This window comes from Macaca mulatta, chromosome 8 (genome assembly GCF_049350105.2).
Source record: "Macaca mulatta isolate MMU2019108-1 chromosome 8, T2T-MMU8v2.0, whole genome shotgun sequence".
NCBI lineage: Eukaryota > Metazoa > Chordata > Mammalia > Primates > Cercopithecidae > Macaca > Macaca mulatta.
Window position 1 is genome coordinate 145,081,419 of NC_133413.1, and position 16,701 is coordinate 145,098,119.

A 16,701-nucleotide genomic window follows, 5' to 3' on the forward strand; every position below is an offset into this window, starting at 1 on the left:
TGTTTTTCTTGATTACTTTGTCTTCTAAAAATTGACAGCAGGAGAAAGAGAAGAAGAGGAGAGTGAGATCGACATTAAAAAGGCAGAATCAAAGCCTGGTGTTCCAGGGCACCTCATATTTCTGCAACTGTATCTCCATATTCCCCCATTTCCCTAAAGTCCAGTGATCTTAATCATTGCCCCTCACCCGCTCCCTGCATTGCATAGGGAACTGAGCATAGAGCCAGGGTCCACACCTGAGAGCAGGTCAAACCCACCACAAGGGCAAACAGCAAACTCTGGCAGGAAAGGGTTAATAACCCCCAAGTATGAAATGCTTCTGTCAATCTCTAAGGAACAGTAAGATCCAAAGAGGGAAAGGAACAGAGACATGAAAGCAATGACAACAGAGGAAATAAAAGGAGCTAACCCATGGCCTGCAGGTGTAAAGACCTGTACTTTGGGACCACACTGACCTAGGTGAGTCTGGCTGCACTCCTAGTGAGGAGTGGACTCTGTGCCATGACTCCAACCTGCTGAGCCCGTTTCCTAATCTGTATAATGCAATAACAGCATCTGCCTCCCTGGGTCATTAAATTAAATGAGGTAGGGTGGGAAGTGCTGACAGTCCAGGTGCTCAAGAAATATGATGGAGTCCACTCAGTAGCCTGAGAACAGCACAGTTTGGTTTGGGATGGAATAGCCCAAAGCTCAAATCCTAGCTGGATCACCTACCAGCATGAGACCAAACCTCTCTGCCCCTCTATTTCTTTGTCTGTAAATCAAAGATAATATCCCAACATCAGAGAACTGCAGTTACGCTGGCAGAGAACAATGGTTGGAGAGCACGTCACACAGCACTGGGACACGGTGGAAGCTGGGAATGCAGATAACCTCTCTGGTGGTTAAGAACGTGAGTGCTGAAGCGTCATGCTGTCGGGATGGACAGGGCACGAGGGCAGGAGCCTCGGCTCAGGCGGAAGGCTGGCACGCACCCGTGGGGAGCTAAGTGGCATGCGGGCAGTGGGGCCAAGGACAGCTGCAAGTCCTGTGCATCATCAGGCAGTGATACTCCCCGACAGACTTTGAAAAGCTGCAAGCTGCCTCTGATGGAGTCTTAGGCACTGAGTTCAACATGGCCTTGCTCAGCAAGAACTCTCAAGATCACCTCAAAAACACTTCCTGAGCAGCAGCCAGTTCAGTGCGTACCTCACCTGACTTGGTTCTTCAGAGAATAAAATCCTCAGATGAAGACATGTTTAGCCAAAATTTTGTAGAAATGGAAACTGAGGCTCAAAGAAGTCACAAGAAAGATCACACTGTGGGTCTAAAATGCAAAGCTAGGTCTCCGGGACTCCAAAGCCAGTGCTGTTTCCCAGAGCCCATATTTCTGGGGTGGGGGACCCCACAGACACCCAACTCAGCAAGAAGAAAGGCCAAGGAGAGGAGAGAAAGGCAGGCTAGATGGACAGGGAGTTGACCCTGCTGATGGAGGTAGAGACTCAGGACATGGGCAGGGCCTCACAAGCCAGAGGCTACTGGACAGCTCAGCCAGAGTGCTGGCAGCTCCAGCAGGAGAGCCGGCCGGCTGAGCACACTCCCCTCCCTCCACCCCGGTGCTCGGCAGCTCAGACCTGACCCCTGTACAAAGAATGCACGAGGACCTGGAGGTTCACTGTCAGACTCTGGCTGCAACTGCCATGCCTCCGCAGAGCTCTGGCCAGTCCAGGGGGAGGCAGAGGCTGCATACCTTGTCGGGCTCCCTCATGCTTTCCTGCCTTGCCCCCTGCTGTGCCTCCTTGGCCTGGTCAATCTGCTCAAACATCATCCTGTGGCTTTCCTGAGCCCCTCGCCCAGCCCAGGCAGAACTGACTGGCAGTGACCACGTCACTGATCCCCCTACTGTACCTTGTACAAGCTTCTAGCACTGTCCAAGGGACCCTTGTGTAAGTGAGTAAGTTTAAATCGAGAGACAGGGTCATGTCGCCGTCGCCATCGCCACAGTCAAGACTCAGACCAGTCCCAGGCACCCACCAAGCTCCCGGTGCCTCTTCAGTCAGTGCCCTCACCCCCCACCCCCATGTAAATGTGTGTTTATGGTAAATACACATAAAATTTACCATCTTAACTATTTTTAGGTATACGGTTCAGTGGCATTAGATACATTCACACTGGTGTGCAACCATCTCGACCGTCCATCACCAGAACTTTTTCATCTTACAAAACCAAAACTCTATGTCCATTAAACACTAACTCCAGATGCCTCTTCCCCCAGCTCCTGGCAACCACCATCCTACATTCTGTCTCTTTGAATTTAACTACTCTAGGAACCTCATGTAAGGGTAATAATTTGGTAATTGTCTTTTTGGGACTATCTTATTTTTGCTGTGCACAGTGGCCTCAAGGTTCATCATGTGGTAGCCTATGTCAGGCTTCCATCCTTTTTAAGGCTGAATAATGCTCTATTCTATGTATACACTACATTTTGCTTAGCCTTTCATCCCTTGGTTTGTTTCCACATTTTAGCTATTATGAATAACGCTGTTATGAACATGGGTATACAAATATCTCTTTGAGACTCTGCTTTCAATTTTCAGAAATATATTCCAAGAAGTGAAATTGCTGAATCACATGGTAATTCTATCTTTCATTTCTTGAGAAATTTCCATACTGTTTTCCACAGCAGCTGCACTGTTCTACGTTCCAACAAACAGTGAACAAAGGTTCTAATTTCTCCCATCCTCAAAGTATGTTGTCTTTTGCGTCTGGCTTCTTTAACACGCCCTTGAGATTGGTTCAGGTTGCTGCCTGCATCACTTTTTCATCCTTTTTCATTGCCAAGTAGTATTCCGTTGTATGGATATATCACAATTTGTTTATCTTTGCACCAGCTGTTGAGCATTTGGGCTGGTTCCAGTTTGGGGCTTGCTATGCTTTCAATGTTCCCTCCAAAAATGCACGTTGAAACTTAACCCCCAATGTGGCAGTGTTGAGAGGTGGGGCCTTTAAGAGGTGATTGGACCATGATGGCTCTGCTCTCATGAATGAATTAAAGAGTTAATAGAATAATGGGTTATCATGAGAATAGAACTGGGTGGCTTTACAAGAAGAGGAAGAGAGTCCTGATCATAGTACATTAACAAACTCAGCCCCTTGCCATTGATACCCTGTGCCACCTTGGGACTCTTCAGAGAGTACCCACCCAGCAAGAAGGCCCTCACCAGATGCAGCCCCTTGACCTTGGCCTTCTCAGCCTCCAGAACTACAAGAAATAAATTCCTTTCCTTATACATTACCCAACTTCAAGTATTCTGTTATAAGCAACAGAAATCAGACTAAGACAGGGTTATTAGAAATAAAGCTGCTGTGAACATGTGTATACCTGTCTTCAGACAGACATAGGTTTCATTGTTTCTTGGAATAGGATTGCTACCTTTTATGTTAAGTTGATATGGTCTGGCTGTATTTCCACCCAAATTTCATCTTAAATTGTAGCTCCCATAATTCCCACATGTTGTGGGAGGAATCCAGTGGGAGATAATTGAATCGTGGAAGCTGTTTCCCCCATACTGCTCTCGTGGTAGTGAATAAGTCTCATGAGATCTGATGGTTCAGGTCTTGGAACCATCTCTCTTTCACTTGGTTCTCATTCTCTCTTGCCTGCCCCCAAGTAAAACATGCCTTTCGCCTTCTGCCTTGATTATAAGGCCTCCACAGCCACGTGGAACTGTGAGTCCACTAAACCTCTTTCTCTTGATAAATTACTCAGTCTCGGGTATGTCTTTATCAGCAGCATGAAAGCAGACTAATACATAAGTGTACCCTCAACATTGTAAGAAGGCAGCAAACTATCTTCCAAAGTAGCTGTACCATTTTGCATTCCTACCAATGATGTATCAAAGTTCCAGCTGCTTCACATCCTTATCAGCACTTGGGATTCTTTTCAATTTTCACCATTCCAGTGGGTAGGTAGTAGTGTCTCATTGTGATTTTAATTTGCATTTCCCTAGGAACTAATGATATTGATCATCTTTTCATATGTTTATTGATCATTTTTATACATTATTCTGTTAAAGAATCTTTCAAACCTTTTGCTCATTTTAATTAGTTTTGTCTGCCTTGCAGACTGTGAGTTCCTTCAGAACAGGTCTCAAGGCCCCCTCGATGCCTAACTCCTGGGAGAACCATTCCCATAGAGGATATGTGAGTAGTGCCGTGGAGCCACCTACCAGCTGGTGCCTCAGCCACTGCACGCAGTCCAGATAGGGCCTCACACACAGCAGGCACTTCAGAGATATTTATGACCACATCAGCAAGCACAGATGGCCAGTAGCACAGGGAGAGATTGAGTGGAGCTGGACAGCCACAGGGACCAGCCTGAGCTTCTGTATCCTCACTTGCAAAGCAGAGATAATAGGCCCACCTTGCAGAGCTTTTGTGAAGAATAAACTAAAGAATGGGTGTGAAGCACCCAACTGAGCAGGTCTACAGAAATGATAGTTATTATGATCAGGCCCTATCTTATTCCCCTGCAACTGCATGATGAGGGATTGGATCCAAATGTTCAGGGAAAGAAGGTGAAGACTGACAGAGGGAGAATGGAAGGGGAAGAGAGGAGAGGGAAAGAAGGAAAAGACGGATGGTGGAAAAGAGTAAAGTCCCCCGCCATATGCCAGGTATGTTCCCAATCCTCCCGTATGAAAACTCTACGAGCACGCTACCTAGTAGGTCTGTGGGGACCATTTTCATATAATATATAATATAGGAGGCAAAGGTGGCTCAAGATACTTGCCAAGGCTTAGACAGCAGGACCAGGACTTCCACCCAGTTCTGCTTCCCCTCAGGGCCCCTTTTCCCTGCATTACCTAAGCCTGGTTCCCTGTGGGGCTCTCTCCCCGAGGAAGGGTCTTCCCAAGGTGCTTCCTGGAACTGGGCTAGCCCTGAACAAGTCCCTTGCGCCAACTCAGAAACAAAACCAGGCAGAATTCAAAAGATGCTTCTCTACCACCACAGGAGGAAACTGAAGATTATAGACCCAGGGCTGCACATAGGAAGCCTGCAGAGTTTTCATGTCCCTGAGCCTGTTATATTCACCATTCCCCTTTCCCTAGAAACAAACACAGATGGAATGCCTGCAGGTCCCTAAGGTAAAAGCCAATCCCTCACCAGTCCCAGGGGCTTTCTCTCTGAACTACTTCTCTAAATCTGTCCCTCCTCATCCCTACAGCTGGGATTGCACTAGGACAGCACCTAATGAAACTCTCCTGCCTGTATTTTTGTCCCTCCAAAAAGTGTTCTCTTGCTTATTATTTATACTTCAAAAATTACTATAAAGCTGTAGTAATCAAAGTAGTGTGGTACTGATAAAGAATAAACAAATAGAGCAGTGGAACAGACCAGAACGTTCAGGAGTGAACTGACACATAATTTTCAAGAAAAGGGTCAAACTAATTCAATGGAGGAAGAAAAGGTGCTTCTAACAAACGAGGCTAGAAAAACTGGGTAACCACATGCAGGAAAAAAAACATTCTCCATCCCTACTTCATACCATACACAAACTTATTAGAGATAGATAGGAGACCTAATAAAAGCAAGAAATATAAACCTTAAAAAAAAAATTAGACTTTCTTTGTGACCTTAAAGTAGGAAAACATTTCTTAAGAGAAGATACAAAAAGCACCTCCTATAAATGTAAAAATAATGGCAAATAAAACTCCAATAAAATTACAAACTTCCGTTCATCAAAAGATAAAGAGACAAATAAGTGAGCAGAAATTGGGAGAAAATGTTCACAACATACACACGCACACACACACATATATATACAACAAAAGACAAACATCCAGAATATATAAAGAACTCTTACATTCCAGCAACAAAAAGACAATAAATCCTATTCATGTATTTGCTTGCCTATTTGTTTATTTTTAGAGAAACTGTTTCACTGAGGCCCAGGCTAGAGTGCAGTGGCATGTTCACAGCTCACTGAAGCCTTGAACTCCTGGGCTCAAGTGATCCTCCCACCTCAGCCTCCTGATAAGCTGGGACCAAGGGCATCCACCAGCATGCCCAGCTTTTTTTGTGTGTAGAGGTGGGGTCTCTCTATGTTGCCAAGGATGATCTTGAACTCCTGGCCTCAAGCAATCCTCCCACCTCAGACTTCCAAAATGCTGAGATTGAAGGCATGAGCCACCACACTCAGTCCCCAATTTATTAAAATAGGCCAAAGACTTGAATAGACATTTCTCTAAAGATGACACAAATGGCCAATAAGCACAAGAAAACATGTTCAACATCATTAGTCATCAGGCAAATGCAAATTAAGGGAGATACCACCGCACGTCCTCTAGAGAAGACAAAATAAAAGACTGACAATACCAAATGCTGGTAAGGACAGAGAGCAAGCAGAATTCTCTGACAGAATTCTCTGATGGGAATGTAAAATGATACAAATGACTCTGGAAAGCTATTTGGAAGTTTCTTAAAAAGTTAAAACATCACTATAACCCAGAAGTTCCACTCCTATGTACTTATTAACCCAAAAGAAATGAAAATAAATATCCACAAAAAGGCTTGTACAGGAACATTCACTGCAGCTTTATTCCCCATAACGAAAAACTGGAAAGAGACTGTGGCTATATTCACGCAACAGAAAGAAACAAACTACTGAATCTCAGAAGTTCTATGCTGAATAAAGGAAACCAGACACAAAAGAATTATATGATGTTCTACAGAAGAAGAAATTCATCTATGGTGACATCAAGACTAGTGATTGTGGCCAGGCACGGTGGCTCATGCCTATAATCCCCAGCACTTTGGGAGACCCAGGTGGGCAAATCACTTGAGGTCAGGAGTTCGAGACCAGCCTAGCCAACATAGTGAAACCCCTTCTCTACTAAAAATACAGAAATTACCCAGGTGTAGTGGTATTCCCCTGTAATCCCAGCTACTCAGGAGGCTGAGACAGGAGAATTGCGGGAACCCAGGAGGCGGAGGTTGCAGTGAGCCGAGATCGCGCCATTGCCCTCCACCCTGGGCAACAAGAGCAAGACTCCATCTCAGAAACAAACAAACAAACAAAAAGACTAGTGGTTGCTTGGGGTGAGGAGCAGGGATGGGACAGTAAGGTGCAAGAGAAAACTTTCTGGGCTGATGAAAAAGTTCTGAATATTGTTAGGAGTGTGGGTTATGTGAGTGGTCAAACTCTACACTTTAAGTCTATGCACTTCAGTATATATAGTACACACATACCAAAAAAAAAAAAAAAAAAAAAAAACCTGTCTCTTGGCAGCTGCCAAAGATCTTTCTTTCTGAAAGGCCAGTCCGCAAGCCTTGTTATCTTTCTGTCCCTCAAAGTTTCCAAAATAAAGTCCTAACAGCGTCCCACTACTCAAAGGCCCTTCATCACAGACCTCCAGCACCCCATGCCCCTCCCCAAGCTCAGTACTCACCTGGTCACAAAGGGTGGGCCACACCTGTGTCACTGCACCAGCTATCCCTTCTTTCTACAGGGCACCTCTGCTCACCCCACAAGACCCAGCTCAACACATCTCCTCCTTCAGGAAGCCTTCCCACAATCCCTCGGGCTGGGGTAGATGCACCCACTCTGAAGCCCTCAATACTCAAGGCTTACTTCCATCAAAGCACCTAGCCCCATTCCTAAAGGAATCTGTTTTCCACTGCCAGGACTGCATGAAATCCTCAAGAGGGAAGAACATGTCATATTGGACTTTGCATCCCTAGCAAACAGCACAAAGTTTGGCATAAACATCTAGGTAAACTGAAGACCAGCTTGATAGTAAAAAAAAAATAATAATAATAATAAGCAATAATAATAACCCTAAGGGGCAGAGAAATGGTAGCAACTCCTGAAGAAGAGGCCCACCAGCAGGGACACAAGGAGAATATCTAACACTAAGAAGGAAGCCAGTTAGGGCCCTATAAGGAGCCTTGGGGCTGAATTAAAATGCTCTCCAGAGATACCAGGACACCCTAAAGCTCTCCTGGTCCTTGGCTCCAGGTCCCATGGCTGAGCTGGTCCTCTTTTCCCCCACTGCCCACTATGGGATGCTGCCCCCTTCCTATTCGGACAACCTGCAGTTTCCACTGGCATCCTCTGAGGCCAGGTCCCTACCCCACCCATCCTGCCTTGATCTGCCTGTGTTGAACACAAAGGCACCCGATTCCAGAGTTCCACCTTTTGCAGCTCCATGTATTACATGATTTAAAAGAACTCAAAAGATTTTAAACCCGTATACTGAAAGGGATGACTGAACCATGTTCACTGTAGTGCCATTCACGATAGCCAAGTATGGAATCGGCCTCAGTGGCCAACAACACGTGAATGAGTTTTTTAATGTGGGACATATACACCATGGAATATTATTCAGCTGTAAAAAAGAAATGTTGTCGTTTGTGACAACATGGATGAAACTGGAGAACACTGTGCCACGTAAAATAAGCCAGCACAGAAGGACAAACACTGCATGTTTTCTCTTACATGTGAACTCTAAAACAGTGGAGCTCAAAGAAGCAGAGAGTAGAATGGTGGGTACCAGAGCCTGAGGGTGCAGGAAAAAATGATGATCAAAGGGTACAAAGCCTCAATTAGACAAGAGGAATCGTTTTTTTCTTTGAGACATATTGCACAGCATGGTGAATACAGTAATAATGTACATTTCAAATTTGCTAAAAGTACATTTTAAATGTTTAGTTACCACAAAATGGTAACTATTTGAGGTGATGGATATGTTAATTCACTTGATTTAATTATTACACATTATACTCATAAATCATAACATCACATTATACCCCATAAACAAATATAATTTGTCAAGTTACAGGTTTTTTTAGTTTAAAAAAAGAAAATCATGTCACCCAATTTTAAGTCCCTGTTTTTCTATTGATATGCCAAACATTATCTTTATAAGCAAACTCAATTATCTATATATTTTGTGTTCCTTGAAAAAAAAGGAGGCAACGTTAAATCTGTAAGATGTTTAAAATGTCTATTTTGCTTTGCTCTGCTTTTTTTTCTCTCTCTTTTAAAAAAATTACTCAGCCAGGCACGGTGGCTCACATCTGTAATCCCGGCACTTTGGGAGGCTGAGACAGGCGGATCACCTGAGGTCAGGAGTTGGAAACCAGCCTGACCAACATGGTGAAACCCCATATCTACTAAAAATACAAAATTAGCCGGGCATGGTGGCGCATGCCTGTAATCCCAGCTACTTGAGAGGCTGAAGCAGGAGAATCGCTTGAGCCCGGAAGGCAGAGGTTGCAGTGAGCCAAGATCACACCATTGCGCACCAACCTGGGCAAAGAGCGAAACTCCGTGTCAATAAATTAATTTTATTTACGTTAAAAAATGACTTATTAAAAAAAAATTACTCAGTCTGGCACAGTGACTCAAGCCTATAATCCTAGCACTTTGGGAGGCCGAGGTGGGTGGATCTCTTGGGCTGAGTTCAATACCAGCCTGGTCAACCTGATGACACCCCATCTCTACAAAAAAATACAAAAATTAGCCAGGTGTGGTGGTGCACTCCTGTAGTCCCAGCTATTCGGGAGGCTGATGTGGGAGGATGACCTGAGTCTGGGAGGCTCTGCCTTTCCATTCACAAATGCTTTCAAGAAGCGAGTGGATGACAGTGTACTGAGCTGTACACTGGGAAGTCTGGTTCTGGGAAGGGAAGAGACAAATCCCATTTCCTGAATGCCATCAGCAGCCACCTGTGGCAGGATTGTGTCTCCTTTGCCAGTGAAGGGACTGGGGTCCCAAGGGCTCTGTGACTTCCCTTAGGTCAGGAATCTGGTGAGAAGCAGATGTCTGGGCCCAGAGCACAGGCTCTTTCCACCCCCTTAAATGTTCCAGCCCTTAAAGTTGATGCCTGTCCTTGAGAAATTGCAAAAACAGTGAAAGTTTAACCGGGTAAACAGCTAAGAAGAGAGGGAAAACTTAACTCTAGACTAAATCTCTTCTACATAATTAAATCAACCCATCTTGGTGCAGAACTTTTCAGAGGCTGTATGCTTGAAACTATCTATAAAAGGAAATGCAATTAAGGAGACTTTTTAATATATCTGATTCCTGACTGCCCTTGCTCCAGGCAAGAGCTTAATTCTACTTAACGATAGCTATCTTTGAAAAGTTATGTAAATTGCAAGGTATGGGGAGACAAGAAACAGGAACCCTTTCACCGGAGGCAAAGGAGAAGCCCACTGAGAAGGGAGCACTGTGGAAACAGGGCTCCAATTCACACAATGACCATCTCAGCTCATTTGCCACCTACAGCTGTGCTCTGTAGACCACATGCAACTCCACCTCGTTATCATTCATGGTACTCCCTTTCCTAAATTAACCAAAACAGGAAACTCTTTTCAGAAATTAGCTGACCATGAGTTGACAGTAACACATTTTAATATATGATCTTTTCTCATTTGGTACAGCTGGAAATTGAAGGCAACGTCAACATATGTCCAGGGTTCTTCTTTAAAACTCTTGGGTAAATTCCAGAAGTGGAGAAGTGGACAACTCATTCTCTCTACACAAGCAGCAACGTGGGAGGAGGAAGGTACCAATCGAGAAGATGTTTCACGTTTCTCAAAATGGAGTCATTCATGTGAAACTCTTAAACAAAATGGAGCCAGAGGATATGAAGGAAGGGCCCTCATGCAAGTATGCGTATGACAGGAACTATGCCAGGAATTCCTTCGAGCCTGTTGCTTGCACAGGACACTTGCCTGGTGCACCTGTCTCCAATGGACTAATGCCAACTCCTGCAATAAGCCTCCAAAACCAATGGTCTTTGTTTCAAAACCGCTTAGGTGGACTTCCCTTTAGTCTTTAAAAGTTTCCATTTGCCCCAACTTCTTTGGATGTGCCTATGATCCAGCATAGCGCACATATCTAAATTGCAATCCCCTGTTATTCCCAAATAAACTACTGTTTCAGGATCCCATATCCAAAATGCTTGGGACCCAAAGTTACAGAATTCCAGATGTTTTTGATTTTGGAATATTTGCATATACATAGTGAGATAACCTGAGGATGGGACCCAAGTCTAAATATGAAATTTATTTATGTTTGATGAACACCTTATACACACAGTCTGAAGGTAATTTTACAATATTTTTAATTTTGATCATGAAACAAAGTTAGTGTACAATGAACCATCAGAAAGCAAACGCGTCACTATCTCAGCCACGCATATGGGCAATCTGTGATTGTCTGGCATCGCCACCATTCCTGACTCTGAATTTCTATGCTACCAATAAGACGATCACTTTCTTATATTTATTTACACATAAGTCCTTACCAGTAAAAAATATGACACACCATTAATACAGTGAAAAACAAGGTGTTCAAGGTACCTAAGCAGCACAGCAGCATCACCAGAACACGTGTGTCAGCTGCTAAACAACAGAATGATAAACAATGGCTGGCTTTAAGTCTGCTGTTCAGCCTACATTTGTTTCTGAATGTTAACAGCATCATCTTTACAGTTGTGTAACTGTTGTTTTGTTTTGTTTTGTTGAGAAAAAGAGAGATGGAGTTTCACTACACTGCCCAGACTGGTCTTGAACTCCTAGACTCAATTGACCCTCCCACCTCAGACTCCCAGAGTGCTGGGATTACAGGCGTGAGCTACTGCGCCCGGTTATGCAACTGCATTTCTACTGAGAACCCTCACGAGGTCAGATAGAAAATTTTCCACTGTGGCCTCATGTCAGTGCTCAAAAGTTTCAGACTTTGGAGCATTTCCGATTTCGGATTTTTGGATTAGGGATGCTCAACCTGTATTTGGAGAGTAGGTCTCTCCAGTGCTCATTTTAGGCTACCATAAGATAGCATACCTGAATTAGCTGGGCACCACAGCTCATCAGCGTACCTGTGGTCACAGGTACTTGGGAGGCTGAGGTGGGAGGTTCACTTGAGTTCGGAAAGCAGAGGTTGCGGTGACCGGAGATTGTGCCATCGCACCCCAGCCTGAGTGATAGTGCGAGACTCTGCCTCAAAAGATTAAAAAAATTAAATTTAAAAAAGTACGCCTGATATAGTTCGGCTCTCCTGACCCAATACTCGGCTCTGGGCCCACTCTGTCACTCCAGGACACATTCTCCCACGTCTAGCACCGCAGCAGGTGGAGGCAGGACTATGACTGGCACCGCTCTTTACCCCTGCCTGGCGTGCAGAGGGACTTCTTGCAAAGCTGTTATTTGAAACTAAAGTCAGGAAAGGGGGTTAACCCGCCCCTGGGGGTTAGAGGTAGTGACACGCTACTTCCTTCAGCATGGGGACACACACTACAGATGTTTCAGTAGATGAACTGGTAGGCTCAGAACACACAACTGGAGAGAGGCGGCTGTGCAGGGTAAGTCCCAGTGACACGATGTTTGCATCTCCAAAAGGTCACTTGGGCTCAGCAAAAAAAAAAAAAAAAAAAAAAGCCAGACCGATGGGCAGACATGATCAGCCAGCGCGTTCGTTCTTTCATTCACTAAGTACATACTGAACACTTACATGAACCAAACCCTATTCTAAGAAGACAGAGGTACAAGTCAGGCGAGCACGCAGGAGTTTGGATTTTAGCCCAAGTTGGAGGAAGTTAATTTTTAAAGCCCCAGTTCTATCGTTTTTTAAATGTGTGATGTTGACCTCTCTGAACTTCTGTTCCTCATAATAAATGACCTACAAATCAGAGTTCTCAAGAGAGCTGAGCAGCAAAACGTGTTAAGTCAGTGCCCAAATGTGGAAGCTTGTAGTAATTACAGGTGAAGGACCCCAAGCTCAAGGTTAAAAGACTTGCACCGGGTGTCAAGTGGAAGATCTGTCAATCTATCAGGTCCAGCCGCCGGCCGGGAAGCCTGCAGGAGGTACTCATTTCGCCGAGGAGGAATCTGAGGCCAGGCAAGAAGGAAGACCCGCCAAGGTCCACTCAGTCAAAAAGCTGGCACCGCCGGGATTCGAACCTCGCGCCCACTGCGTTCCGTCACTGGCGCGCGCCCAGACACCACCCATTGCCATGGAAACGGCTGGGCGCGTGCTCTTCCACTCGCTCCCTCCTTGCTTTTCATTTTTTTTGCGGCGGGATACCCCAGCGACTGAACGTGAGCCGCAGAACGCAACTACGTTCGCTCTCCTCCCCAGACCCGGATCCCTCCGCGGCCGGCGCGCTGCTTCCCGACTCGACGCTCGAAACGGCTTCCCGCGCGCCGCGCCCCACCCCCACCCAGTCTCACCCCAACCCCCAGCCCGACTCACCTGCCGCCCGCGTCTCCATGGCAACGCCCCCACGGCGGAGGAAAAAAAAGCCTCGGGCTCTTCCGGGCCCCCTCCCGTGCCGACCGAGGAGGCGGGGCGCCCTGCTGACGCTTCGCTTTTTATTTTTATTTTTTTAAGAAAAGAGCCGGCGAGGTTATGGCGAATCTGCGGCATCCAACATGGCGGATGGAGTCTTCGCCCTCCTCCCCACGGGGCGCAGACGCTTGCGTAGCGGACGTCCGCCTCGGGTGACCCTCCCCCCGGCGCCGAGCGCGGCCCGGCCGGGGCCGAGGTAACGCGCATGCTCGCAGCCGGAGGCCGTGCTTTTCATCCTGCTCCGCGGAGCCGCTGCGCCTCGTTTTGAGCCACGCCCAGGGAGGGGCCCTCGGGAGGGCCGGAGCAAGGATCTCCGGCTTGGGAGTCTGGCGGTCTTGCCCAGCCTTTGCCAGGGCGACCTTAGACCCGCGGCATGTGGAGCTGCTGGGCTGGGCGTGCAAGGAGAGTTCTGGGCACGCTTCGTGTCGCAGCGCTACCTCTCACTACCTAATTTGGGGCAGTGAATTAACTTTTCTTGCTCTCAGTTTACTGATGTGTCCATCGGGGTGCTCCCAACCTGCATCCCACTGGAAGCTGCGGCGTTTCCTGAAGCGTGGGGTGCTTTCCTTTGGGCCACCCGGCTGGGTTTTAGGGGCTACAGACCACTGAGCAGCATAAGATCACACGTGATATGGCGACTTCCTCACGTCTCTTTTTGTCCCGCAACAAGTCTGTGCTGGGTGTGCGCGCCTCCAACACTCGCTCATTCATTTCTCTGCTTGTGGCGCAGCCTTCGGCAGGCAGCTGAGTCTGGTGGAAATTTAATGGCCTTGTTTTTGGTTTTGATGTTAAGGTGTTTAGCTCCAACACTGTAGTCCTCGACTCAAATGACATCTTCCAATCCCTGACCCTCACCCCCAGAAACCCATCTAAAGTAACCCTCCTAAGACACTTCATATTTTCTACGTAACGTCCATTCCTATGTGACATTATCTCCCTCCCTTACCTCTGTCCGTCTTGGTCACCCCTTTAGCCTCAGAAACAAACTCAGCCTGACAGTTATTTCATGAGTAATGAGTTGATGTGGCCCATGTGCTAAGGTCATTTTCTGTTTTATGACAAATGATAACGTTTTTCACACAGTCATATAAAGTTTTCTTTTTAAATTTTTTGTTTACATTTTCAAAAATCAGCCAACTTAAAATGGTGTACATGCTGCAGAGACATGCCCCCCCCCCCAAAAAAAAATGTAAAAGCAGACCTCAAGAGACTGAAGTTTGGGAAACTGATTTGTTTTCATGATTCCCCTGAAATGCTAGTCTTTGCCTGTTCTTCTTTTCCTGGAATAACCCTCTGTGGTTGCTGCTCAACATGAAATTCTCAGGCCATGAGCCCTGAAGCTCACAATTCACGTTCCCACAGCTGTGGTCGCACTGGCCTAGCTCCGTCCCCCATTTTTCTGTTTGCACAACCTCCCTCCTCACTAGACTGAGCTTCCTGAGCAGCCCTTACAGGTCCTTTTCATTTTGTTTTCCCAGCGCCTGTTGCATAGTCATGTTACTGAATGAACACCTCGTTCTGGGGTCACTTATTTTTTAGGAGGAAAACTCCCTTGGGCATTGAGCTTCAGGATGACTCATCTGATTTCTCAGGAGCCTTCCTGCCTGCGCCTTAACCCTGTTCTTGGGAAATACGGAACCATGAAAAGACCCTAAAGTTGTCTAGTCCGTTAAATATATGCTCACAGATATAGCCTCCCCGCCTCTTCATTTCATCCTCACTATCCGGAAGGTTAAGTTGGGCGATATGGTTATTGTTCTTTTCCAGATGAGAAAAAAGGAATGTTCAGGGTGGTCAAATGGCTTTCTGAGATTACACAGCAAAACAGTGAAGAGCCAGGTGTGGACCTCCCCTCTCCATGCCCAGTGTTCCTCCCCCACCCCATGCATAATGTACCCAAACTGCCTCCAAGAGAGCCTCCAAGAGAGCCAGTTTCAAGACAGCCACAGAGTCGCTGCACAGCCATCACGTCCTGCACCACAAGATACGTGGCTAGGTGGGGCCCATCAGAATCTTTATTTGGAAATGAACTGCTGAAAAAGCTGCATTGATGAGCTTTTTCTTTTAGAACTATAAATATTTACAATAATCATTATTTTACTGTGAATCGATTTCTGTCAGGAAATTAGAGTTGTCCTGGGTTGCTGACAGTATTGGTTTTGTGCCGGTTTGCCTTTCTCGCAGCAGCATTTAAATGTTGTTTATTGATTAGCAGATGGATTGCTCCTAGATGTTGTGACCAAACGAACTTTGGAAATGAAACAATTTAAAATTTGTCTCAAAACCCAATTACCTCAGAATGCTGAAGACAAATTAAAAGAAGAAATTGTGGACTGTGGATGATGGTTCTGGGTTAATTATTTGGAAAGCTATGATTTTCTCCACTATTCCCATGGCATTTTCTTCCTCCTACCCATTCATCATTCAGAGAAGAGTTACTGAGCACCTATTATTACTGGAAACTGTCCTGGCCATAGGCAGATGGAAATGACTAAGAGATGGCCCCTTTCTGTGGGGGAATCCAGGTTCGTAAATGGAGAGAGGAGTCCACAGCTGGCTCTTCCATGGCCTTACTATGTGATTTGCACATTTTCAATCAGCAAACATCTCTATTCTTTCTATTTGCCAGTAGTATTTCAAAATGCCTTCAATTAATGAAGACACATTTGTGGAATTGGATGTAAATCACTCAAAAGTGTATAATTAATGGCAACCTGCCTCGGTGATGGTTCCTAGAGGAGAGCGGCTTCCCAGCTGCCCACTGGTGGCAGTCGGCCTCTTGAAGCTAGTATGTGAATGAATTTGTGTCAATAAATTTATCGACATGAAATGGCAGTTATATAAGAAATATAATTAATTTGCACAACTGAATATATTCGTGTCAATAATTTTATCATAATATCCATTATCTTTATGAGAAATGAACATTTACATGAAAACAATAATTTAGGAACATAATTTCACAAGATGCTTTCTTGAAAGAAGATTTTGATAAAGGATACAGGCGACCTCAAAATAATGGATCTTGGCTGGGCATGGTGGCTCATGCCCATAATCCTAACACTTTGGGAGGCCAAGGCTGGAGGATTGCTTGAGCCTAGGAGCTCAAGGATGGAATAAGCTATGATCATGCCACTGTACTCCTCCAACCTGGGCAGCAACAAAGCAAGACCCTGTCTCTAAAATTCATATGTATGTGCGTGTGTGTGTGTGTATACACATATATACATATACACACACACACACATATATAATGATAAAATCAGAGGTAGGAATAATCAGTTTGGGTTAAGAGTCAAAAATCTAAATAGGCACATTGTAGAAAATAATCCACTTAAAAATCACATAAAAGAGAAAGCTGT

At 45.5% G+C, this 16,701-nt stretch overlaps 1 protein-coding gene across 2 annotated transcripts in view; it reads right to left on the minus strand.

Annotated features, from left to right (window-relative positions):
- Positions 1 to 13,431, minus strand: part of ZFAT (zinc finger and AT-hook domain containing) — a 236,029-nt gene extending 222,598 nt beyond the window's left edge. For both annotated transcript variants that reach the window (XM_077942881.1, XM_015146035.3), the window contains exon 1: positions 13,244 to 13,431. In XM_077942881.1, coding sequence (XP_077799007.1) covers positions 13,244 to 13,262 — 19 coding nt within the window. In that variant the 5' untranslated portion in view covers positions 13,263 to 13,431. The remainder of the gene's footprint in view (positions 1 to 13,243) is intronic.
- Between the last annotated feature and the right edge of the window lie 3,270 nt (positions 13,432 to 16,701).